Genomic DNA, 24,456 nt, shown 5'->3' with positions numbered 1-24,456 from the left:
AACAATACATGACACCAGTATCACACAGTGAGTCAGTCTTGCTCAGGTGAAGCAGACTGGATGACCTTGTGTACTCCTCTCTCATCCTGGCAGCGACAGACAGAAGAGACAACATAGTCACTCTTCTCCTTGCTTGGGACACAGTGTACAAGTTGTTCTCACTACTGCATACAACTCTGGCACCAAAGCCATTAAATATGCAATCATACAATGAATTATACATTATTCAATGTATTGAGGTAAAGCATGTCCTCTGTTTCAAATGCAGTCCTAAAAGCCATGGAAGTGGTTATGGGAAACGTGTGACTGTCTCCCTGGTATTGAGCTTCCCTCTCTATGGCCAGCTGGCACAGCCATCCACGTGGCCCAGCAGCACTTACTGCGATCCCCAGGGTGCCGCCTGGCAGTCACCAGCCGCACAGGAGGCTGCAGTTCTTTGCCAGCACCAGCCCTTCCCCCGGAGGTGTCTGAGGAGATTTCATGACTAAAAGGGCCCCGTCTAGAAAGGGAATTAAGCCACGATGCTGCTGGGCCTCACAGCCTCAAGAGGAGCCCAGCGCTGCCTAGTGATGGCATTTACCAGGCTCGTCACACCAAGAGTGGCCTCCGGGGAGCGCGTTTGTGAACTTGGGCGTGTGTGTGAGACTGGGCGAGATTGGGGGGAAAAAGAGGGTATGTGTGGGCGCTGGGGATTTTGTGCTCCATTTCACCTGTCATTGCACTGGGAAACCTGGGAATCTTCCTAATGGCCTCAATGAGGGGCCCCAGGGCGATGCAGACAGCCTGGGTTGGGGCTGCGGTGCTGTAGTCCTCCTGTCGTCTTCGATGGATTTCATTCAGTGGGACAGTTGTCAAGTTTCCAGAAAGAAGTACTTGGGAGTTTCATTTGTGAGCTCTGTCTAAATACCTAGTCTGTAAAATCAGATCAGTCCTCATTTAGTTTCACCCAAGTCTTTGTGATCCTTTCATTTAGCTGAACATGATCAGATAATGATATTTTAATCCAATTTTGCCCCAATTGCCCCTTAGTCCAATGTTCCTTATTTCAAAGCAATGTGTGGTTATTCATACTAACTTTATTTAGCTTAGGGAGAAAAAGCCCTGCATTTAGACATGCAAATAATTACAATATAAAAGTAAGACTATAAAAAGACCTTCATTTTAATGAGATACCCCAAAATATAATGTCTAGAAATGTAAATCTCATTTACTGTGCATTCATTTTCAGGAGACCTAGACAGACAGAAATGTAGAAATGTGAACCTGATTTTGTGAAATGTGAAATTGTTTTTGTACTTGCTATTGCAACAGGACAAAAAAAAACCTTCATGATCACATTATCTCATTATGAAGTTGACGCATAAAGTAGAATCATAAATCATACAGAACGATTACCATACATCAAATTTCTTTCTTCTATTAACTTGCAGAAGGGGACATGGAACAAAATCCATGTCTTAGGCCCTGGCAAATGGAGCAAGTAAAAAACTGTTAGAAAGAAAGCATTATACATTTCAAAGACTGCCTTTGTAGACGTGACCTCCATGACAAATACTAGATTGGTTCAGTATCTTTTTTTCTTCCAGTGGGATCCCAGGAGACTGCTGGGTTCATTCATGTGTGACATCATAGACTCCTTCATTCATAATTAATATTAGCCTGGCTAAACTACTCCCCTTTAGTCCACAGTCATTTTAGACATGTGAAAGCTCAAGTTTTTTTTCAGAGCATTCCATAGAAAGATGACGGCTGACAATTCCAAGTCATATTTAAATCATTTTTTTGTAGGGAACAGATTAAAAGTAACAAATGAGAGATTAACATACTAAGGTGATATCCTTACTCAGCTGAAAGCATACGAACATAATTGTCCCCTAAGGTTTTGACCAAAACTTAGACAAGAAGGAAAATCTGCTAAAAATGCCAGCTGCATATATAATCAGTATTATCATTATCAATGTATATAATATCCAAATGTATTATTTTCAACAAAATAATAAATAAATAAATGGTTGATAGGGGGTAGTGTAACCTGATCTTATGAAGAAATATCACAAGTTTGAATATTTCAAATCTTAATATTTCAAGTTGGTTCGGTTTCCACAGCAAAAACATCCACACCTTCGCCTACACTCTCACAAAGCCAATATTAAGGTATAGAAAGATATGCGATCAGACTGGCCAATGAAGTCTAAGATTTTTTGTTTTGTTCCTTGAGCTTGTATCTCCTGAAGTCTAAGGGATAACATAATCTTCTTTAGATTGGGGGGAAACAAAGTTTAAAATTAAAAATTTCCATTCACTTTTGTCCCCTCTCTACCCCTCTCACCATATGTAAACAGGTTTATTATCACACACTCTAAAGTTGATCTGAGATGAAAGTACCCATTTAAGGAATGCTTGTCTCTCGCTGGGGGCCTTATACTGTGCAGTGGACCAAACGCTGGAGAGAATCTGAGGTTTTACTGTCAATATTGTGCTGTCTGCTGCAGAGCCTTTTTCTTTGAACTTAAGTTGCAAGAGGCAAGACATATTAAGTTCAAAAACTGATTAGCATATTTGATTAAAGATGACACATATATGTGGTGGTTAATGTCCCCTGGCAAAAAGAAAACTGACTTGATCATCATGTTTTTTATTTCATTAGATGGAAATGAGATTCCATTGGGGCTGAAAAAGTCTCTATCTCCTGTAGGCACTGGAAATTCACAGCATCGTAGTAACCATTCTCACTAATAGCTTTCTAATTAATCCAAAAGAGGCCCCAGAGTCAGAGATAATTAATCTTCACTATTGTCATTGGCCACATCAGAGTAGTAGACGTTTAGTGCTGTATCCCTTTCAGAACTTTCAGAGGGCATCTTTTTAATGAGCCTCTTATTTCAATTCTGCCCATGTTCTTATCCATTACACTGCGTTGTCTTCCCATCCCTACAGTATTGGTGGCAGTGCCTTTAAACCTCATTGAAATGACTGCATGAAAGAGAGTTCACTGTTCCAAGACACAATTCCATGATCACATTTTTTTGTTTGTTTTAAATATACCATTGAAACTTACAGGTCTAAAGGTATTTATTTTGCTTAGTTATGGAGGAGACAGAATCCAGAAATAGTGGACAACTTGTTTTGGTCAATAGTAAAGTGAAACTCCTTCCAAAAGTATATTCAGAGATCCCACCCCAAAAATCCCACACCAACAAAAGTTCATGTGGTATCCACATTCATAGGGGGAAGAAAAACATGAATCTCAGTCCATTCACCTGAAAAAAAACAACAACTTTGAACTGTTACAGAATGGAGTATATTTTCAATCCAGTCCTGCCATTGTATGATTTCAAATTGTACTGTACAGCTGTAACAGTGTGTACCTAATGTGTGTCATTCTGCGTTTCATTTAATTCTTTTTTTGGATATTGGAAAATATCTTTATATACACAAATGCACGGCAGCCTTTTATCCCAAATAATTAGGAAGGTGAACTTTGGACAGAGCTCTTACATAGAGTGGTCTGATTTTTCAATTTCCTGTAAAGAACAAGAAACAGTAATGTTATACCTATTGAACAGCCCGCTCTTCGTCGCTGTTCTAGGTGTGTGAGTCATTCCAAACCCACCCACAGACATTCTTGACTCATTGGAGGGAGAATTACATTGCTAACAAGATGCTGTTGATTTTGTACAGCTATAATCATTTCAGTATTTGAGATACTGTTGTTGTTGTTGTTGTTGTTGTTGTTGTTGTTGTTGTTTATTTAATGTATTGAGAAATAAACAAATGAATGTAACATACACCATAGGATGTCAGTTGCATAGTTTCAATACAATCCCCCGCTCCCTACACTGGTGACAACACATTCCCATTCCAACCTGCAGTGGACTATCATAAATATATAGATAGATCAATAGAAATAATGATTGATAAAGATGATCAAAATAAAACATAAAGGCAATAAGATGTATGATAATGCCAGGTGTACATGCCTTGCTACAAAATTCATTCAATTATCACAAAAGCTTGAAGATTAACTATAGCAAACTAAACATGTGTATGTTTTTGGTGTGTATAAATACAATTTGTAGCAGGCTGGGCTGCCATAGATTAATTTTAAGTGGGACCATTCTTAAGTGGGAACAGTTTTATCTTGAGAACCTCGAAAAGCCTTTATAGGATTTGCACAATCACATATCTAGACCTCTGTCTAAGAACCACCTGTTGATAGATAGCTGATCAGATCTAAGAAATGATACAAATGTGAGTGAATCTCCAATTGAGATCAGGCCTATTAGTTTGACACGTGTTCACTCACCCGCAGGTGATTGATCTGAGAAATGCATCTCGCTAGATCATGAAAGACGACAGTGGGTCACCAGTCACTTCATGCATCACTGTCTATGTTATGGTGTTTCCTTCTTTCTGCTGGAAATTCCTGATACTTCATTTCCTAGTAACTATGATGAGTTTGCTGATGTTGCAATAACTGTGAATCCCACCTCTCCATTCCAGGGTATAAAAGAGATGGCTCACAGGACATTTTTTACTAAAATGCCATCTGAACTTATGTATATCATTTCTGTCCACCATCAAAATGGTGGTAGTATGTGTTAAACCAGTGGTGTAGTCAAGGGCATGTGCAGATATATGTACAATTTTGCGTATGCCCGCGTAACTTTGCATGTACCCATGAAGCTTTTGCATACCATCCTATAATTCCTATAATTCTGTCATTTGTCTGCCATTTTCCAGTTGACAAACCACCATCGTCAAACCCCACCCGGTTGACAATTCGCTAACACCCCCCCCAAGAATTAGAGTATACCCATTACTTCAGTCACCACTACAACACTGTGTAAAACCATTGATGCACTCCGATGTGCACTCCACGGGCCAAATTCCACACAATTGTTTGACCATTGTAAAATGTATTTGGGTTCAAGCAAATCAATGCCCTTTATCAGATTATATACCATAATTCAGATGATCCATAGCACAGATTATTTTTCAGAAACAAAAATACACACAATCCTAGAAAGATCCTTAAAGACTTTGCCCCTTGGAAACATTTACATTTTCTCTTAACAAAACAAGAACCTGGAGATAAAACTACTAATCATTTGATTATTATTTTTAATTTCCTTTTTGAAGGATCACAGCAGAAACTGAAATATAAATTCGTATGATTTTTGTGTTTGTGTGTTTTACAAAACAATCCACATAATCCTTTTTTTCTTCTCCAAAGCAATCCTGTTTCAGATGAAATCAATATATTTTACAGCATCATTATTAACTGCTCCACAGAAAAGTTACTATACACAAACAACTATGATATATCTTCTTTGTCATTGAAAATAGTGTATGTTTATATGTGTAAACATCATAACATTTGGAGCACAACACTGAAATGGTTGAGCGAGGACCACTGGTAGGAACACGTGCTTTTTAATGCAAATGAGAAACACCCACACAGTGATTCTCTTGTCAATATCAGCCTTCTCAGTGAAATTGACTCATATGTCATTTCTGTCATGTATTTAATAGATTGTAGAAAATATCCTGATATGGATGAGCCTCGGGGGTATAAGAAATATAATGTCAAAAAGTATTTCATAAAACACTATACGTTTGTTGAATATTCTGCAAATCCCCAAAAACGAGCTTTATTGTGATGTGAATCAACTGTACACCCCCCTTCCCAAAAAAATAAAGAAATACATATAATAAATCAAATAAATACAATAAATTCAAACTGCTTCCTTTAAATAAATAGAATTGAATCTGACATGTACAATTTTCAGTTTGAATATCTCTTTTAATCACTACTAGAATAATTAGTGCAGCTGTAGAAATAGTTAATTGATATTTGTATTTTATCAATAACTTTGTTCAACTTTAAAAGTTTTAGACCAAATGTGTGGCCGTGTTTTACCATCATGGAAATGGGCATGAGAAATCGAAGAACCCACAGAGATAATCGTCTCTTGCAACTGTTGTCTTCTGTATTATATATATTCCGAAGAGCATTGTTAAACATCTGTATTTTCACATGCGCAGTCATTTACAACATAAAACCGTAATAATACCCCCAAAATGGTCTCTTATTATAAAAAGCTTAACTCACAGATGACAGAGAAGTAAAACGAGGCTTACCTTATCTGTTGATAAAGTTGAATGAAAAGCAGCAGGGAACAGACTTTCAACCCTGTCCTCTCTCTCCCTCCAGGGCAGGATTGTAGCTCTTTACTTTTCAGTTTCTTCACTTCCTGTTTCTGATTCGATGCCCTCAACCTTATAGCTTATTAGTTTCTATGGCAACAACGATGGTACACTGCTTAGGTCCAAATTCATACAACAATAACACATTTGTTTCTTAAATATTAGGAATAAAGAAAGAACATCTTCAAAGGGATAACAGCTACATCATAATAACCTGCCAACAAAATCGATGTTTAGCTCTTTTCAGTGGAAGTACCAGAAGAAGAAGAAAAAAGCAGAGGAGTTTCTGTCTGTGGTCTCTCAACGTTTGAGCAACGCCAAACACAGTCGGTGGTTGTGTGTTTAGTTTTTCATTTGAAATCAGAAGGCTGCAGCTAATCTCTGCGATGTCAATTCTGATTAGATTCCCAGTTCCTGAACTGAATGCAGTGCACCGAGACTGGCAGAGGAATGAACTGAATGGTGTTTGTGTTGCTAAGTGGGGGTCAGACTGGTGTGCAGTTTGTGATGTGTCAGCGGTCCACAGGGAAAAAAGTTTGACATTCAACAGCAGGATTACAACCTATATCATTGCTTTAACCTGCTAGTATCCGCAACAGTGCTTCCAACCACATGCCATATCCTATCGGCATTCTTTTATGGCAATTCCCTTCACACAAAAGGCAGTAAAAACTATAGAACATAATGTACACAACCCCAGACAATAACAGAAAAGAGATCTCATCTGTCAACTCTGGAACAGGAGTTGATCTGTTTTTCCAGCATGGATATCTTACAAAAATAAAAATAAAGTAGGAAATTGGAATGTAGGATTGATACATAATTTAGAAGATATTTGTAAAAGAAAAGTCACTTCTAATTTTAAAATACACTGTCTGAACTTTGGAAAACCCAGGGGTGGCAAGACCCTGAACTGGAGAGATGATTCCACAGCTTTTTGAAGGTCAACCTTAAAGCATAAATATCCCAAAACTGTGGAAAAATTCACCAGGCAGTGTTTTTAAATAAACATATTCAGTCATTTTAATAAAATGTAGTATTTATTTGTATGTACATACACAAACATGTACAACGTAACAACAGCAGAAAAATAGGAGTAATAAAATGGGAAAAAAAACGTGTATCTTGTAATGCAGTTTATATTTCCTTCACTGGGGGGCTTACAGCCTAGGACATTAATGAATATGGTTTTTGTTTTTTGTGAGAATAATGACCTTTAATTCACAAGTATTTGAAAGCAATTCCCCGGCCCACCAGAACTGGATCATTGGTTGTGGTGGGCTTCGGTGAAAGGGCACCATTTGTTTCACTTCACAGTGCATAGCTGAGAGCATAACTGTCTCAATTTTGTTTTCTAGAACCAATACCACATGATATTGGAATTAAGCAAAAAATAAACCACAAAACAAGTAATGCAAATAGCAAAGAAAGTCAAATTAAAAGGTCTAACTCTAAATAGATGAGAACATACAATTTTAGTACATTTTGTGTACATTTGATTGATTTTTAAATGATACCATCCCTAATACTGTATTAAAGATGATGCTGTATTTACATAAAGCAGATGAACACATCTCTTGCGGGAAGCTATATTGACCACAATCCTTTTCATTTCCCCCTAACATTATTTTGCATATTCACAATGAAGCCTAGTGCCTCAAGCATGGGTGAGGGTTTGTTGGCAGGTGAATGTCAGGGGCATCGTGGGTTAAATAGGTAATTTCCCTAATTTAAAAAAGCACAGATAAGAACATCCTCAATGTTCTTTATCCACGCAAACACAAGATTGAAAAGATTCAACATCAAGCTCGTTACTTTGAAAATTCCCACAATGATGAAGAAGTAGTGTATAACCAGGAATACGGAACATGGAATTTGTGCCATGTGTAGGAATGGAATTTCACACTGATCCAGCTTAGTATAAAATCTGAACATACAATGTGTTATTGTTTCAGAAGTGTTTACGTAAACTAGGGATTACAGGATTTTTAGATCACAGATGTTTTATTTTTTAATCTTTTGAACAAAGATGGTTTCTTTATACTCTATATGCTTAGCCTTTTTAATACTAGTTTTAATCACAGCAAACTGATACAGCTAAGTAATTATAAATGATCAGTTTACATATTTTATTGATACACAAATGTATTGTGTTTTAAATGGGAATACATCACTTCAAAATAGTAAAATCTTCATTATGAAAATCACTGTTAACTTTAAACCTTTTATAAATATTAACAATTAATAGACCGTTATAAATATATAATGTAACAAAATGCACAAGAAAACTGAATAGGTAAGCAGCCTAGGAAATTAAGAGGTAATACTTTATTTTGGCTGTGTAATTGGAGTAACCCTGACAAGTTGCTTTTGAGATTTCTTGATAACCAGTTGCTAATTCTTATAGAAGAGAGAAAAAAAAGATATATATCGCTTGACTTGGTGGTGCCCACAGAGAAATCATGTCCGGTCTTCACAGACTGCAGATTTGATTGCAAGCAGTGCTGGTCATGGACTGTGGTTAGAATCCCTAATGATGGCATTATGTTGGCCTGGTGCCAGGACTGGAGGGGGGAAAGCCAGCTGGAGGATGGAGGTTTGGGTCCTCAGTTTCCCTTGGTCAGTTCAGGATATCACTGCTAGATCAGGTTGAGGAGCAATATCTGATTGTTAATGGGGCTGTATGTGATGAAAAGACTCCCATGCCAAATGGTATGTTGGATGGAGAGCAGTAACAAAAGAAAACTGACACTATACACTGGCATAATCAATGTCCTGAAGATATTTCTTCTTTGTGTATTTATGAGTGTGGACATCATTCACACATACCACAGATATGATGCAGCTATAATGTATTTGCTTTCAGGAAACGTTTAGATTAATAACTTTTGAAATATGTCAGGTTGCTGTTTACATATGTTTTAGAAGTGTGTGAATTAAACAAATTAATTTAATGTCAAACTGGTTAATGTAAACAAATGCAACCTATTATTCAAAAATGTCTGTTTTAATTTGAAATAATTAATAAACTAACAGATTTACTCCATGAAGTTGCACTGGAAACTATTCACACTCTTCCTTTGAAGCAAAGATATTCAGTGATTAATTTAATTAATATTGTTCATTAAACTATGGGGGCAGGGAATTTATCAATAATTATATATTTTTAGAGTTTGTTGATTCAACCTAGAGATCACCATAAAGATTCACATTGACTGAATGTATATTATTTGGTTTTATGATGCCACTTGATGCTGCTAACTATGGAATAATTGTTTAAGTGCTACCCATTCCAGAGTCATTAAGTAAATATGTGCTGTGCAGTGTATTGTATTGTATTTTGCCCAAATATATAATCTATTGCATTCCTGAATTGTATTATACATTTGTTTTTAAAATACTCCACAGTATTTACCCCTTTTAACTGTATTTATTTAAAGGTCCTTTATGAATGTCAGTTGCATGATGATCCAACAAATAACGTACACATGTTTTTTAATAAATGCTTCCCATAAGATACTAGTTTATTTAATGCATCTCTTCACTTTGCTATTATCCTGCTACCAAATTAACATTAAATTAATGTTTAATGTGCAAACATACATTTTTTATGTCAATGCCAATAAAAGTTTAAATAATATTAAAATATAAAGTAGCATATTTGAAATTATATCTGTAGGCTACATTTAAACACGTTCTACAATTTCGTATCGAATTACGTTAAAAAAAGATTGTAAAAACCTTTGCCCTATTTACCTGCAGGTCAGACGATATAGGGCGCATTTTTTTAGCTTGGTCAGATGTCACACGTTAGGTGTTGTGCATTGTGCGTCAGTGGCAGCTATTAGTATTATTATTCTTGTCAACCTGTGTCCGCATTATGTATTATCAGCCACAAATGTTTAATTACTCTGAACTGGGCATTACAGGCATTACCCCTGTAGGTTAAGTTGTTTTTAAGATTAACTGAATAAATGGTTTCCATTAGTCAAATGAAAGGCTCTTTGTAAATATGAAACAGTTAGTCAGTTGGAATTTCAAGGAAAATGCTGCTGATCATTTGTACAAGTTAAGCCTTGGCAAATTGTTTTGACACTAACTACACCAATGCACCAGATTTGCTTTTCCAGCAAAAATAGAATCAATTCAGTTACATCACAGTTCCAGGCAAAAGCACACACACAAATAAAAAAATCCTGAAATAGCAGAACTTCACACTTTGATCTGACTTCTGCAGCAGCAGTATAAGAAACAAACCAGACCTGCATAGTACTCAATGTGTTGCTATGAGATGGTTTTATGGCTGTATTGGTTGAAATGAGATGAATCATCAAAATTAAATTACTTTAGAAGGTCCGATGTTATTCAGACTTATTTAAACGTTGTCGCAAAAACCAACGCCTGTGCTAATATGGTGAAAACATGTTATATAATTCACGTGCGTGTTTTGCTTTGTAGGTTTGTTCAGATCATATTTTGAAGAAAGAAAGAAAATAAAACACATGCTCCCCGAAGGAGAATCGAACCCCGATCCTCCGCGTTACAAACGAAGACCCTGACCACTATACTGTAAGGGATATGACGTCACAAGTTGCGATTTACACCTTTTTACCGATGTATATTGTCCTATGTATTTGTGTTTTTAATTTGATGCATATGTTTGTGGAATACATTATATGTATAGTGTGTGTGTGTTTTCATCCTGCGCTAATTGGGCTGAAAACTTCCCAACTGAGCGTGTATGAGCCGCATCACGTGACCTGACAGCGTTGTCTCGCGTACCCCTGTCCTCTTATCTCCATTTCAATTTCTCACAATAAGGATCCAGCCAATGTAGCCGTGAGTTCACAGAAGTCTTATTTCGGACCCTTAGCCGCTGGCTGTCTGTCATTGTTTGCCTATTCCAATACACGGGACCTGTGGATTGTCTGCGGCACTAAATGCTGTCTTGCCTGCTTAAAAAAGAAACAATGAAAGCGTAAATGCATGGGGTTACTAGACAGAGCATGCAATTTCCTAGCTAATGATGTTATTGTTACCTAGGCCTAGCTGGCTTTGCTCTCTCGGTATTTGTGTTTTTAGCACTGGTGTCGTTGCATACTGCACACATGCACATTAGTGAGACTTATGTATTTGGCTCCTCGCTTTTGCAGATGTCTGTGTGTTGCTGACTGAGAGTATTGCGTGGTCAGCGGCTTTCGGAGTAACCTGACGGAGTCTCCAGTAGTAGCAAGAAATCATGCATTGTAATGTAATCCGAATCAAAATGCCGAGGTACGTGTTTGTGCGTCTTTTATGTCTTCGTTGATTTTGTTGTGAACGAGGAAAGTAAACTGCTGCCCTGGAGTGCGGTTTTGTAGTTTGATTGTATTTCCTGTGTACTGTACTGCACAGTACTGTTGCACAGATAATACATTGAACTGACATCAAATCAGGACGGCTACGTGGCTATGTGTATTGTATTCAATGACTAATAGGGGAAGTAATCCAGCCTCAGTGCGCAAACGTTGTTTTTCGTGCATTGGTACATAACTGAAACAAAGTGCACTGCCCTGCCGCTGGCAATTGCATTGTTGCGATTGATGCAATGGTCGGATGACAAGGGTTGCACTTGCGTCTGCCAGAGCTTTACAGCGGACAATTGATTTTGTTTTGGGAAGGATGCAAAAGTTTCGATCCAGCACCACAAACAGCCCTAACGCCTCGTTTAATCTGTTCCTCAGGCTATAAGTGACCATGCTGTGGCCCAAGGACATTGAGAAACACCTGCCACGATGGTACTGTCTGAACTGCACTGGGACCACCATATAGTCCTGCCCAGGCTCACCCCCTCCCAGGCCAGGGTTCTGGTTGGTCTGGTAGCTTTCATCTGTTTTGCAAATAGCCACGATGGCGACTTTGTCTTTGATGATTCAGAAGCTATTGTCAATAACAAGGTAACGTTGTAGGTCACCATTCATTTGTATTTTTTTTCAATAGTATTTCCACTATTTCAAGAAAAATAAAAATGGTCCTTATGCTTGTGCACTGCCGCTTTCGGTCTCTGGCAGCATATATATGACCAATTGTTATAATTTGTTCCAGCAGGTAAATTGCATTTTAAATGCTGGTGCTGGAGGTTCTCTAATGGTAGTCGCACATGTGCAGTGAAATGCCATGGAGACATGACAGGAAGCTGTTTAACAGATGTTTGTTTTCAATTTCAGGATCTCAGACCAGACACTCCAGTGAGTAATATATGGGGAAATGACTTTTGGGGGAGTAACCTAAGCAGTAACACCAGCCACAAATCCTACCGGCCACTTACTGTTCTTACTTTTAGGTAATTGTATTGTGATGCATCATCCAAGTAGTTTGTTTTTATGACATATTACCAAGAGAATGTGATTGCAACAAAACCACAGCAGTCTATTTTTCCCCCTCCATTAATGTGTGTTGCTTTGATAAGGTTGCTGGTGAGGAAGTTCCAGGAAATTGGTTAATTAGGCCACAGGAGGAAAGCATATTCTCACCCAGTGTGACAGAATTTACTTTGTGCGGCTTAAGGTTTAGAGTAACTACCTGCCCGATATCGAAATTCTTCTGTTCAATTATAGATTTGTTTTATGTCCAGTGTCAAAATAAATCTAAAAAAGAAAACGACAACAAACCAGTCAGTTCACAATGTTGTAATTGTGAAGAAAAGGTGGAAGTTCGTCCATGGCTCAATTCCTTAGTTCTGTCAGGTTTGAGAATTATGCAGGCGGATTATCCTGGAAAAGATAGTTTTATAATGCAGAATATTAACAATAAATTATTCAGTAGACCGAAATATACGTTTATATAAATATATTTCAGTTAAATTACCAGTTTTGCGTGTATGTGTAATTTAGTAAACACTTTTTTCTTTAAGAATATTTATGGATAAAACATGCTTATAAAGCTGTCAACTCAGTCTTAAAATTATGGAATTGGCTCCATGATAGTTGGCAAGCTTTGAGTTTTAGAATCTGCAGAGCGGGGTGAAATTGCCTGACCTCATTGAACATATGTTCTCCTGATTTATTTGGTCTAAATGCATTAACTTATATTGGTTACTTTCATTGTTGAAAAGCACAGCATGCCATACGTATATGGTTAAGAAAAGAGGACAGCTATAGTAACAGCACAAACAGGGCAGAAAAAAAGAGACAATGAGTTAATCATTCGAAAAATATTGTAAATAATAATAATTATTATTATAAAATGGGTATCTACAGAAAAAAGGCGTTTGATGAAGAAAACTGGATACTTCTACCAAGTTTTATAGATCAAGCATCAGATATCATTCTGCAAAATTAAAGTGGCTTCATTGATCTTTTATGTTTGTTTTGTCCCCTCATGTTAAAGCCTATGGGGAACACTCTACTTCAGAAGCATCTGAAATTGTCTTTGAGTTTTTCTTTTTTTCTGCAAGATTGTGCATTTCTCCTTTCCCTCTAACCTTGCTCTGCTAATCCTGTGCTTCCCCTTCACTTTTATGCGTTGAGCACTCGTGTTGCATTCATATTGGTGAACGTGAGAGAAACCTTTGTTCGTGAAATTTGAAACGCCGTCTGTAATTCCTGATTTGCTCCCTTGATTATAATCTGCATTGATACGTTTCATCCTAGTGTGTTGTGCTGCAAATAACCCCTTTCCTTTATCATTTTTTTTTCTTTACAGATTTAACTACCTCTTAGCTGGTGGATTGCACCCTGTTGGCTTTCATGTGCTGAACATTGCCCTTCACAGTGTTATCTCTGTATTAATGATTGATGTGTTTGCAATATTGATTGGTGGACTGGCTTATGATGGAAAAGGAAAAAGACTTAACCAGGCTCCAAAGGCATCGTTCCTGGCTGCGCTGCTCTTTGCTGTGCATCCAGTTCACACAGAAAGTGTAAGTAGAAGCCAGAAATTGCTTAGCAGGATGTCCTTCAGCTGTAAACAATGTTTTTCTTTTAAATAAGCATTAATGAAATACCTTTCGCATCAACCGGGTGCAGAGGTGGGCATTAAACATTCATTAAAGGCCGGTAAAGTATAAAGCAATTCTCAGTTTATGTGTATTGCAAGGAAAACTATATATATTTATATATAGATGGATCGATGTATATAGTTAGAAAGGAAAAGAGGGAGAGATACTTGTTAAGTTGCAGTGCAGCAAAGTTATTGGTAGTTTGAAACTATTTCGCATTTAGCAGAAAAGTGAGTTAGTTTCCACTGGGCTTTTTGAATCCTATGGGTTTTGTTTTAGTCTGATGTTTTAAACTTTGACTGATCGGTTATAGACAGAAATCTAAACCCCCAGCTGCTGGACCTGCTTCACAAGGACCATCTGTAAGGTGCGTTTATAAAGTAACGGTGCACTCGGAGTCTGGGTGGGCGGAGTCACAGTGTTCCCTGTGCATATCTTTATTTGAGCACCAGTTGGGTGTTGTCCTCTGATCTTCCGAGGAATTGGGCAATATTAACAAAGTTCAGGGAAAGACGAATGCCTGCTGGTATCCTGATATGTTATGTATTATTCCTATCAAAGGTATAATTACCTGTGCAACAAAAGCTGTGATCTGTTTTATCCAACGTCTGTGTGTCGGACAAACAAAACGTACTCTTAAAACTAGATCTGCCGAACATCTCGGCACTATCAGATCTAGTCCCTTAGATATGTTGGTATTGAACAGGTAAAATGATCTAGGAGGGGTGGTGATTTGGATTATTTTCTTCTTTAAAGGTCTTTTTGGATACATAATCTCAGAACCTTGATTCCCAAGGGCATGAATATTGATCTTGATTTAAGACCCTTCTTATAGATCAGTCTTCCATGTAATTGGCCAGAAATATTTAGATTTTATTTTAATTTGATTGAAACGGTTTATTAGATTCTATTTTGTGATTGTTCTCAGTGTTTCTTAGATGACTGATAATATAGGTATAGTACAGCAGGGGGAGACGTGTCCGTGGAGAAGCTTTGCAGTTAATTGTAGTGGTTGGTTTGGGGACCGTGTGGTAATTGGTATAATTGCCAATTAGGAACAGTGTTTTATTGGGTGATGACATTGAATTGGGTGTTAGAACGTGTCGGTCCCCACAGGTCTGGGTGGGTGCTGTCTCTCTTCGGCCTGCTGTGTCAGTGTTTGCATCTCCTTTTTTTTTTTAAGGTTGCGGGCATCGTTGGCAGGGCTGACCTCTTATGTGCGCTGTTCTTTCAGTTGTCCTTCCTCAGCTATTGCAAAGCCTTTCATGGAGGTAGGTGACTTCCAGCAGTAAGCTAAAACTGACCCACAAGTTTAACCACAATCTCCCACCTACTTGTGCATACTTTCTGTTCAGTAGTGAATTAAACGTCTGTGTTTTTTGGGCAGTGTGGTCTAAATCATGGCCATATTTTTTAATAATCATTTAGCATGTGCCCATACACCGCAATAACTTATAATCTTGCTGGCTGGAATGCTCTTGTTGTTTTTTTGTCCCCCCATCACACACACAATTTCTTTTTTTATATCTGTCTTTGTTCTCCTGTAGATAGTAAAGATGACAAGTTCTCAGTTTCATGGACTATTATCAGCCTTCTGCTGTGTGCAGTGGCCATGCTCTGCAAAGAGCAAGGCATCACGGTTTTGGTATGTATCTTTAATAAAATACAGTACTTTTATCTTTTATGTTTTCTGATTAAGCCTGATTAGTACATTGTTTTCCAGCGACAAGTTATTACAGGGTTCACTTATATTTATATATCCACAGGACTAAAATACAATTTTAATTCAATTTCAAATCAATTTATACCCCATCCAATATTTACTACAGTAAATTCATAATTATTAATTTCATCGTTTGTTTGTTTAGGGAGTCAATGCTGCTTTCGACGTTCTTGTGATCTGCAGTGTAAATTTCAATGAACTGTGCCAGCGGCTGCTAAACAAAGCAAAACCGTTAGAGGTGAGGCTATTTTTTGTGCAGATGTGGGAAATGATTTACAGGCTTAGATAAATATGTATTGATTTAATATTATGTTCCAGGGAATCAACATTTTTCATAAGTTATATTTATGGCAATGTGCTCCGTCATAACCTGTGAGTGCATAGGACTCACTTGCATGCTGGTAGAATGTCCCAGGTTTTAAAAAGAACGAGAAATGAACTTTTTCTTGTTTGTGTAAGTAGTAAAACTGTTCTTATGGTAAGATGTAGTGCAAGCTTGCCCTTGAGAAACACCCACAGCTTTTGTCTTTAACAGTGTTTCTGTAAAATCACCTCTGCAATACTCATTTCAGTACATGGTGTTTTTTTTATTGATTACTGATGAAAAACTCCCACATCTTAAAAACATAAACATAAAATCATGTTTTTGTCCGGTGAACTATTTCCACCACACTTTTAAATTTGTATTGTTTTAAATGGGCCTGGAAAATATAGTTTTGACCCGTGGATGCTTGTAAACATTACATTACTTTTTCAGATTAATGAATTTTTCAGAAAAGGATTCCTGACAAGAATGGGTCTCCTCACCCTTGGGGGAACCATCCTTTTGTACACACGGTGGAGGATCATGGGAACTGGCCCCCCAGCATTCACTGAAGTGGATAACCCGGCCTCCTTTGCAGAAAATATATTTGTACGGGTGAGTGGAGTTCTTATTGTCATTTCCATCATTACGTTGGTGATATTAATAATATATCTGAGAAGTTTACATGCTGTCCTACAATATAAAAAATAAAAATAAAAAGGTCTTATTATAAATTTCGTATGTAAGTTTCTATGCTGACTAATTTTAGGACTGTATTGTCCTTGTTGTGTGTTGTATCTTCACTACAAGTTCTACAGAAGCCACAACGGGATTGTCTTTCATTTAGAACAGCATGATAGCAATGAGAAAAGTAAAAGATTCAAGTAGTTTGCAAAAGCACAAATGTGCAAAGGCTTACACACAAGGAAAATGAAATTATTAAATTGCACGTTATAGAGGATTTGGGGACGTTAATAAGGGGTCGTTACATTACATAATTCCTTTGATAGGTTGTGAAGCTAATGCATGGCAGTGGAGCAGTCTAGTAATTAATCTTTTTGGGGAGGATTCCCCTTCCCCCAAAGAAATTCATTCTAACAATTTTATATTTTTAATTTCAAAGCATTTTATACAATGTGAACAGTCATTTTGAATTGAATGTGAAAATGTAATGTATACCCCTTATCTGCTCCCCAAATGCATGGATTTCACTGGACTGGACCGGATTTCTGTATAAATAAAAGAAACGGAACCACTATATTCCATAACACTAATAATGATAAAATCCAGTATATAATCGGTTAACCTACAACATTTGGAATTCTGTATTGATTTCGGTAAGTTGTTCTTATAACCCGGGGCTGGCATCAAAATCTCTCCCTTCTTATAAAAAAAAATATCCTGCCATGGCTCAGGGTAGTTATTTTGTCAAAGAAGGCTTTAGGCTATTATTTGAAATTAGGTAGTTCGCTTCAGACTTTTGCACTTTCATATTCAGTAACTCTCGTTTCCTTTGATTGGCAGACTGTGAACTATAATTACTACTACTCTTTGAATGCATGGTTGCTGCTGTGTCCCTGGTGGCTGTGTTTTGATTGGTCAATGGGCTGTGTACCACTTATTAAATCAGTCAGTGACTGGAGAATAATCTCACTACTGCTTCTCTGGATCTGCTTGATTGGGTTGATAAGCCAAGCTTTATGCTCCGAGGACAGCAGTAAAAGAAGGTAAGGGACCAGACTGAGCTTGTAAAAAACAGAATCCTGGATAGGGGGGTGAGAAAGGGTCTGCGTTGCAATGCCTGTTGCCAACTTCATAGTGAAACTGAGATAAATACATTTTCATCAATGCTACTGATTTCTTTAAGCCTACACAATTATTATTTTTCCCCTCCACCCCCCCCAGGAGAACAACTTTATTGTTTATTTAATCACTTTGACAGTTAGTACAAAAAAAAAAAGCCTATATAATTCTAAAGAGGCAAAGTAAAGAGATTTTATTTCCCTCGGCCATTTCCCCGGCATGTTAGAATATGCTGTTTTTGTTCCTCCAAAAACAATTGTATTTACTTATCTTGTTTTGTAAGAGTTACTCTTATTATTTATATCTTAGCAGATTCCCTTACCCAGAGCGACTTCACAGGAAACATTTTCAAAACATTTATAAAAGCGTGCAGTAAATACAATTGGTACAAAATACATATATTGATGATCATTAGCACCTGTTTGGTATAATTGTTTAATCATACACCTGACTATGTGTCTACAAAATCCCTGACTTTGCAAGTGTACCTAGAAGAATTGATGCTGTTTTGAAGGCAAAGGCTGGTCACACCAAATATGGATTTGATGTAGATTTTTCTTCTGTTCACTCACTTTGCATTTACTTAATTCAAAAATATAATCTATTAACATGTCTATTTTGGAACTTTACAGCATTTTTTCACACCTGCCTACTTTTGCGCAGTACTGTATATATTAACAATTTACCCCCTTACTGACAATGCCTTTTTATCTTTCCTCAGGACACTGACTCTTGGGCTTATTCTACTGATTATCCCGTTCCTACCTGCCAGCAATCTGTTCTTCCGAGTGGGATTCGTGATCGCAGAAAGAGTCCTCTATCTGTCCTCGGCTGGGTACTGTCTGATTGTGACGTACGCAATTGGCTGTTTATGTTGCCGTTGGAAGAACTACAAGGTATTGGACTTGAGTTCTGTGGGACCAGGATGTGGCTTTCATAACCTGTTGGTCTCGGGGTGATTGTCATTTCTTTTCTCTTCTCCTTCACTGCAGAAACTCTTCCGTGTGGCACTGCTGGCCCTCCTGTGTGTGAATGCAGTGCGCTGTGCGGTCCGGAGCAGGCAGTGGAGGTCTGAGGAGAGCCTTTTCACCAGCGCCCTGTCTGTCTGCCCCCTCAATGCGAAAGTGAGCAGGCCTTTAACTGTTGAGCATAAGTCCGTACATTTATATGCCAAAGCTAGATCAGAAAAGTAATTTTCCCAAAAATGTGATCACGTGACTTTAGATATCGCAGTCCATTTCCAGAAAAAAGTAGCATGATGGGGATCAATCAGAAGATATTTATTTATCTGTAGAATGTTTTTTTTTTTTGTCTTGAAATTGAATTTGAGGTTCTGACATGTCTAGAAGAAGTAAAAGACATGGTCTAATTTTCCTTTTTTGTTAGAACATTAGATATTGCATGCTTAAAGCAACTGAGCTATAGTAGTTACAATTACATTATACATTACAATATGTTAACGTATTACAGTATACAATTAAGGTTCTATGAAATAATGCATCTTTTGACTGAATTGAGAGTTTTGATCACTGTTTTTCACTTTTGATTTTCCTTAGCAATCGATAGGTCTGTTACCCTGTCAGTGCCATCTTGAGTATGAAGTTTCTCAACAATAACACACTTTGTTTTTTCAGGTTCATTACAATGTTGGCAAAAACCTTGCCGACAGGGGCAATCAGGCAGCTGCAATCAAATACTACAGGGAAGCAGTAAGGTACACTTCATGAAATATTCAGATGTTTCTGATTTGCTTTAGAATGAAAATCTATATGTTCAGATGGGGGTCCAACATGTTGCTAATATAGCCAAGAACTTTTGTCCCTAAAGTATGCTAAGCTTTACTAGTGCTAACATATTCTTTCCTAATGAAGCCAAGGCTTTGCAAATGGGAATTGCATATTTTTTAATTGTTGTAAAGATCTTTACTCTCCGAAGAAAACGATGAAAATAAAGGAAACATTTGAAAAATGTAAATGAGGATTTTTACATACAACTTACTGGTACACGTTATTTTTAAACCTCTGAGATGCAGGTTTGATTTGTATTATTTAATAACTTTCACCATCGATCAGATAAGCATACATATTCCAACTGTAATTGCAATATTTTCAATTTGTATAAATTAGTTTTTTAAATAACACAAGAAAATATATAAACAAGGCAGTTCACACATATTATAAAACAGTTTCTTTTTTTTATAGATGTGGTGTTGGCACTGGCTTTCCTCAGTTTCTTATATATCAAATGATAAGAGTGTGTTGGAGGTGATTTCTTGACTTTTAAACAACTATGATTTTGTTTTTATAGAAATGCTGTGGTGAATGTGTATTTCTTTTAGAAAGTTCTAGAAATTTGAAATGAGGTTAATAGAATCATTTCTTGGTAATAGAATGTTCTAGACTGTTCTTTTCTCTGTGGGTTTTCATTGTTTTCTGTAACTTTCTATTATGAACTTCAGTGTCTACCTCTCTCTCACTAGTTGCCCTGCAGAATGGCTCTTTCCTGTAGCCACAAGTCTCACAGCCAAGTTAATACATTACATAGACTGGCCTAAGTAAAATATCAGTTTTTAGTCCAAGAACTGAACTGTTACTGTGCAGGCTCCTTATATAGCCTGAGTAGAATTAATCTGATTTGAGTTTTTGTGTACATACACTGCCATGTATGTGTCTTTTTTAATTCTGATGCTAAATAAGGTAGGTACATTACAAATGCTATAAAAAAAATATTAGTTTTGAAGCAAGACTGAAAGTTTCTAAATCAAAGTGGCCACTGTTGCCATGCCATGCAACAAACTTTCTTAATTGGGATCCATATAATTTGAATGTAGGTTTTTTTTGTTTTTCCAATGGCCCCCATGTTTTCCGTTTCACAGGTTGAACCCGAAGTACGTCCATGCAATGAATAACCTGGGAAACATCCTGAAGGAATGGAATGAGTTGCAGGAAGCTGAAGAATTGCTCTCTAGCGCTGTCCAAATCCAGTAAGTAAAAGGGATTAGATGTTTACTATTGAAGCAGAAAAAGTAAATTGTTAATATATTTTTAATTCAGTTTCAATATATAGATATTTTAATTTTTTTTTCCTTCTTCACTCCAAGGCCTGATTTTGCTGCTGCATGGATGAATCTGGGCATTGTACAAAACAGCTTAAAGAAGTTTGAGGATGCAGAGAAAAGTTATTGGAATGCAATTAAGTTCAGGAAGAAATATCCAGATTGCTACTACAACCTTGGACGTTTGGTAAAAAAAAAAAAAAAAAAACTTCACAGATAGTAATGTTGTCTGTTTTTCACTTCTGAGAGTCTGCACTTTCTATAAAACTATATATATTTTTTAGTATTATGCATTTTAAGATGTATTTGTATAGAAGTAAGGTACACTTTTGTGTTTTTTATCCTCAGTACGCAGACCTGAATCGCCATGTAGATGCCCTGAATGCGTGGAGGAATGCCACCATGCTGAAATCAGACCACAGTTTGGCGTGGAACAATATGGTCATTCTACTAGATAACACAGGTACATCAGTGTCCTGTGTGTGTAGGACATGTATCTGAACACGTGTATGTTCTCCAGGGGAGACAAGCCGCTATTATACTTGTGACAGCATACCAAATCAATAGATATATATCATTGTGGAGGATCACCAAATATATAAATAAATGGGGGGTTCTCTATATTTTGGAACTGTGTACCCTTTCACAATTGATTGATTTTTCTGGACAAGCTGGTTTGAAGGGGCTCATTAGTGAGCAGTTTCATTTCAAGAGTGCGGGGCTGTGGAATGAAGGTTACATGTGTACAAAATATTTCTGAATTGCTGTATCTGTGGCAAAGAAAGAGAAAGAAGAAAGTTTCCTTTAAAGGAGGCTCTGGTAGATTTTGGGAACATGATGTAAGCAACTGAGATAATTAGATGGCAGAAGCAAGAGCCAGCAATGCTTGAAATTTATGTATTAAAAGCTTTGTGTGTTGTTTTAAAGGCAGTATTTCCTGCCGTGTGGCGAATGGCTTGATTCTAACGCAGCAGTGTTTTTTGCGTTATGAAACATTACTAGAGCAGGTCTGTTCTCCCTGCAGTGCCTTCGCATGGTCCAAATTTCATGATCGAATCTTGGCACTGGAAGATGTGTTTTTTTTCCGCCTGGATTTTCACCCTTCTGTGCTTTTGTGTGTGTCGGGCACTTCTTAAAATAAATGACCCGAAACCAGGTTAAATGAAGGATTTATTTTATTTTTATTTTTAGTCCCCAAACAAACAGCTGAACAAGCTCGGAAATTGGAAAATAATGGCGAGGCACGGGTCGTGCACAGGGCCAGCTCGAAAGCAAAATAAGCAAGTTAAGGACAGTGCTAAGTGCTACAAGGGATCTCCTTCTGGGGCCAAACAGAGCTTTGACATTAGGATCAATAAATCAGTAGCCCTTGTGTTGAGCTCTAATTAGGAAACTAAACCAATCTTCCATGTGTAGGAAAATAAACCCCCTAGCCTGAATCTCAGCCTTCCTCTTTACTACACCAAACAAGATGATTGAAGTTGATATGCTATGGTCAGAAATGTTCAATGGTCTGTTAATTTGATTTTGAATGTTGATATTTCCTAATGGCAATGACCACAACAGGAATTTATATGACACCAGTGCTACACAGTGAAATCTCCACTGGAGCAATATTTGTACATCGCTACTGTATTTGTATTTACTGAACTGTTTTCTGTTTTTTTCAACTCTAGAATCCCATAAGAATGTTTGGAATTCATGTTAATTTAGAGTTCCTCAGGATCATTTGTTTTCCAGTGCTTGGATATCAAGAGAGATCTAATAGCTACATTTATTTGAAACTGAGCTTTTTAAAAATATTTTTATTTTAAATTTCTCAAGCAATGTGTCAGAGGTTACATGTTCAAATTCAGTTTACAGTTAGGTATTCACTTTTGGGGAACAAAATAATAATAGTAATACATCTCATAAGGATCACATTTTGAATCTACAACTTTACGTTCATAGTTTTTATTTTTAAATTTAGATTAGATTTAGTATGTCATTGATATTGTTGAATAGAGCCCTTCTCAGAACGTCTCTACTTTTCATAACAGTTCAACACATTGTGGTTCCTGACTCTTTTTTGCCTTTTCATTAAGGAAACCTGGCACAAGCAGAATTAATTGGCAAAGAAGCCTTAAAATTACTTCCTAATGATCACACCATCATGTTTTCATTGGCTAATGTTCTGGGGAAACTACAGAAATACAAGGTACAGTATGATATATTTTTTTTTACTTACATTTAGCCTTCTGTTTTTTTAATTGTGGGTCATACAGCTTTGATTTCTTGTTTCCCTGCCATTTTTATCTTTGCATGTTAATTAAGTCATTCAGTTTATCTAGTTTTTTTTTGCTTTAATAATGATACAACATGTATGAAATAACTATTTATCTAGCACATTCCTTCTACTGATAGAGTGTAAATAATACTGGTGTTTATATAATAATCCCATATGTATGTTATATTATTATTAAGTTGACCTGCATATCAACATTTCCTGAATGGTAATTTTATCAGTGAGAACTAAAGCAATTTCCCTTCAAAATAGACAAGGGTTTAATAACCTTCACCAAGAAGAGTTATATTTACTGGTTTTCACAGTGCTGTTTGTCTGGATTTGCATTGAAGTTTGATATCTGTTTGAAATTAGGAGTCAGAGGGTCTGTTTCTTAATGCACTGAAAATCAACTCCAATGCTGCCAGTTACCACGGTAATCTAGGTAAGTCATTGGTGACTCAAATGGCCGTGTGCTTGCAGGATGTTGTTTGCTTTAATAAAGTCTGCTTGTGAACTGAAATGGCTCTTGATATGAGATTCTTCTCAGTTTAATATGTGGCAGTGTGTGCTTTCTTACCTGAAGCATGAATCATACATAATGGAAGGGCAAAGTCTTCATGTTTTTGTTTTCTGCTTTTCATCTGATTTCACCAAGAAGTTTGGTGTTGTGGACATTGATTAATTTTCCTTCACTTTTATTTTTTTAAACATATCTGTCCACATGAACGTGTGCCCTTTAGATGTAGACAGGGATGCATTAATTCATCAGCTCATCATCTAAACAGGACTTATCTGTATCTGTAATATGTATTTGGTACTGAAGGACAGAAAATCCTGGACCCCCATCCCATTAACCAGTATATTTTGATAAATATGGTTTTCATATAGAGAATTGGAGTTTCCCAATGCATTCTATGTGTAGCTGAATTGTGCCTTGAAAGTGGATTAATTTTAATGCAAATTCAGTACTTCTTTGTTGCCTTGGAGGTTACCAAGTGAATGTTAAATTGAATGCATTATTTGAGGAACAACAATCTTTGCTATGAAACCGTCTGTTTTTATTGCTTGCTGGTGTAGAAGGCTTGGTGTTTGATTGCTGTCAGATATGTGTCCAATA

General features: G+C 37.0%; 2 protein-coding genes across 5 annotated transcripts in view; one reads left to right on the top strand and one right to left on the bottom strand.

Moving 5' to 3' along the window:
* Window positions 1-6,636, bottom strand: part of LOC136751292 (phospholipase D1) — a 36,059-nt gene extending 29,423 nt beyond the window's left edge. For both annotated transcript variants that reach the window (XM_066706777.1, XM_066706778.1), the window contains exon 1: window positions 6,145-6,636. The gene's annotated coding sequence lies outside the window, so the exon portion shown is untranslated. The remainder of the gene's footprint in view (window positions 1-6,144) is intronic.
* A 4,295-nt stretch (window positions 6,637-10,931) lies between these two features.
* tmtc4 (transmembrane O-mannosyltransferase targeting cadherins 4) overlaps window positions 10,932-24,456 on the top strand; it is a 13,897-nt gene continuing 372 nt past the window's right edge. Inside the window, exons 1-18 of one of the 3 annotated variants that reach the window (XM_066706774.1) lie at window positions 10,932-11,049; window positions 11,364-11,484; window positions 11,934-12,146; window positions 12,417-12,437; window positions 13,894-14,110; window positions 15,372-15,459; window positions 15,736-15,833; window positions 16,057-16,149; window positions 16,669-16,830; window positions 17,740-17,942; window positions 18,740-18,914; window positions 19,011-19,142; window positions 19,653-19,732; window positions 20,894-21,001; window positions 21,119-21,260; window positions 21,422-21,536; window positions 23,158-23,270; window positions 23,712-23,781. In XM_066706774.1, coding sequence (XP_066562871.1) covers window positions 12,100-12,146; window positions 12,417-12,437; window positions 13,894-14,110; window positions 15,372-15,459; window positions 15,736-15,833; window positions 16,057-16,149; window positions 16,669-16,830; window positions 17,740-17,942; window positions 18,740-18,914; window positions 19,011-19,142; window positions 19,653-19,732; window positions 20,894-21,001; window positions 21,119-21,260; window positions 21,422-21,536; window positions 23,158-23,270; window positions 23,712-23,781 — 1,864 coding nt within the window. In that variant the 5' untranslated portion in view covers window positions 10,932-11,049; window positions 11,364-11,484; window positions 11,934-12,099. Of the gene's footprint in view, window positions 11,050-11,363; window positions 11,485-11,933; window positions 12,147-12,416; window positions 12,533-13,893; window positions 14,111-15,371; window positions 15,460-15,735; window positions 15,834-16,056; window positions 16,150-16,668; window positions 16,831-17,739; window positions 17,943-18,739; window positions 18,915-19,010; window positions 19,143-19,652; window positions 19,733-20,893; window positions 21,002-21,118; window positions 21,261-21,421; window positions 21,537-23,157; window positions 23,271-23,711; window positions 23,782-24,456 lie in introns of all 3 variants that reach the window. The other 2 variants (XM_066706772.1, XM_066706771.1) reach the window with 2 other exon arrangements.

This window comes from Amia ocellicauda, chromosome 6 (genome assembly GCF_036373705.1).
Source record: "Amia ocellicauda isolate fAmiCal2 chromosome 6, fAmiCal2.hap1, whole genome shotgun sequence".
In the NCBI taxonomy this organism is placed as follows: Eukaryota; Metazoa; Chordata; class Actinopteri; order Amiiformes; family Amiidae; genus Amia; species Amia ocellicauda.
The sequence above is the reverse complement of the archived record's forward strand: the minus strand, read 5'-3'. Positions and strand labels throughout refer to the sequence as shown.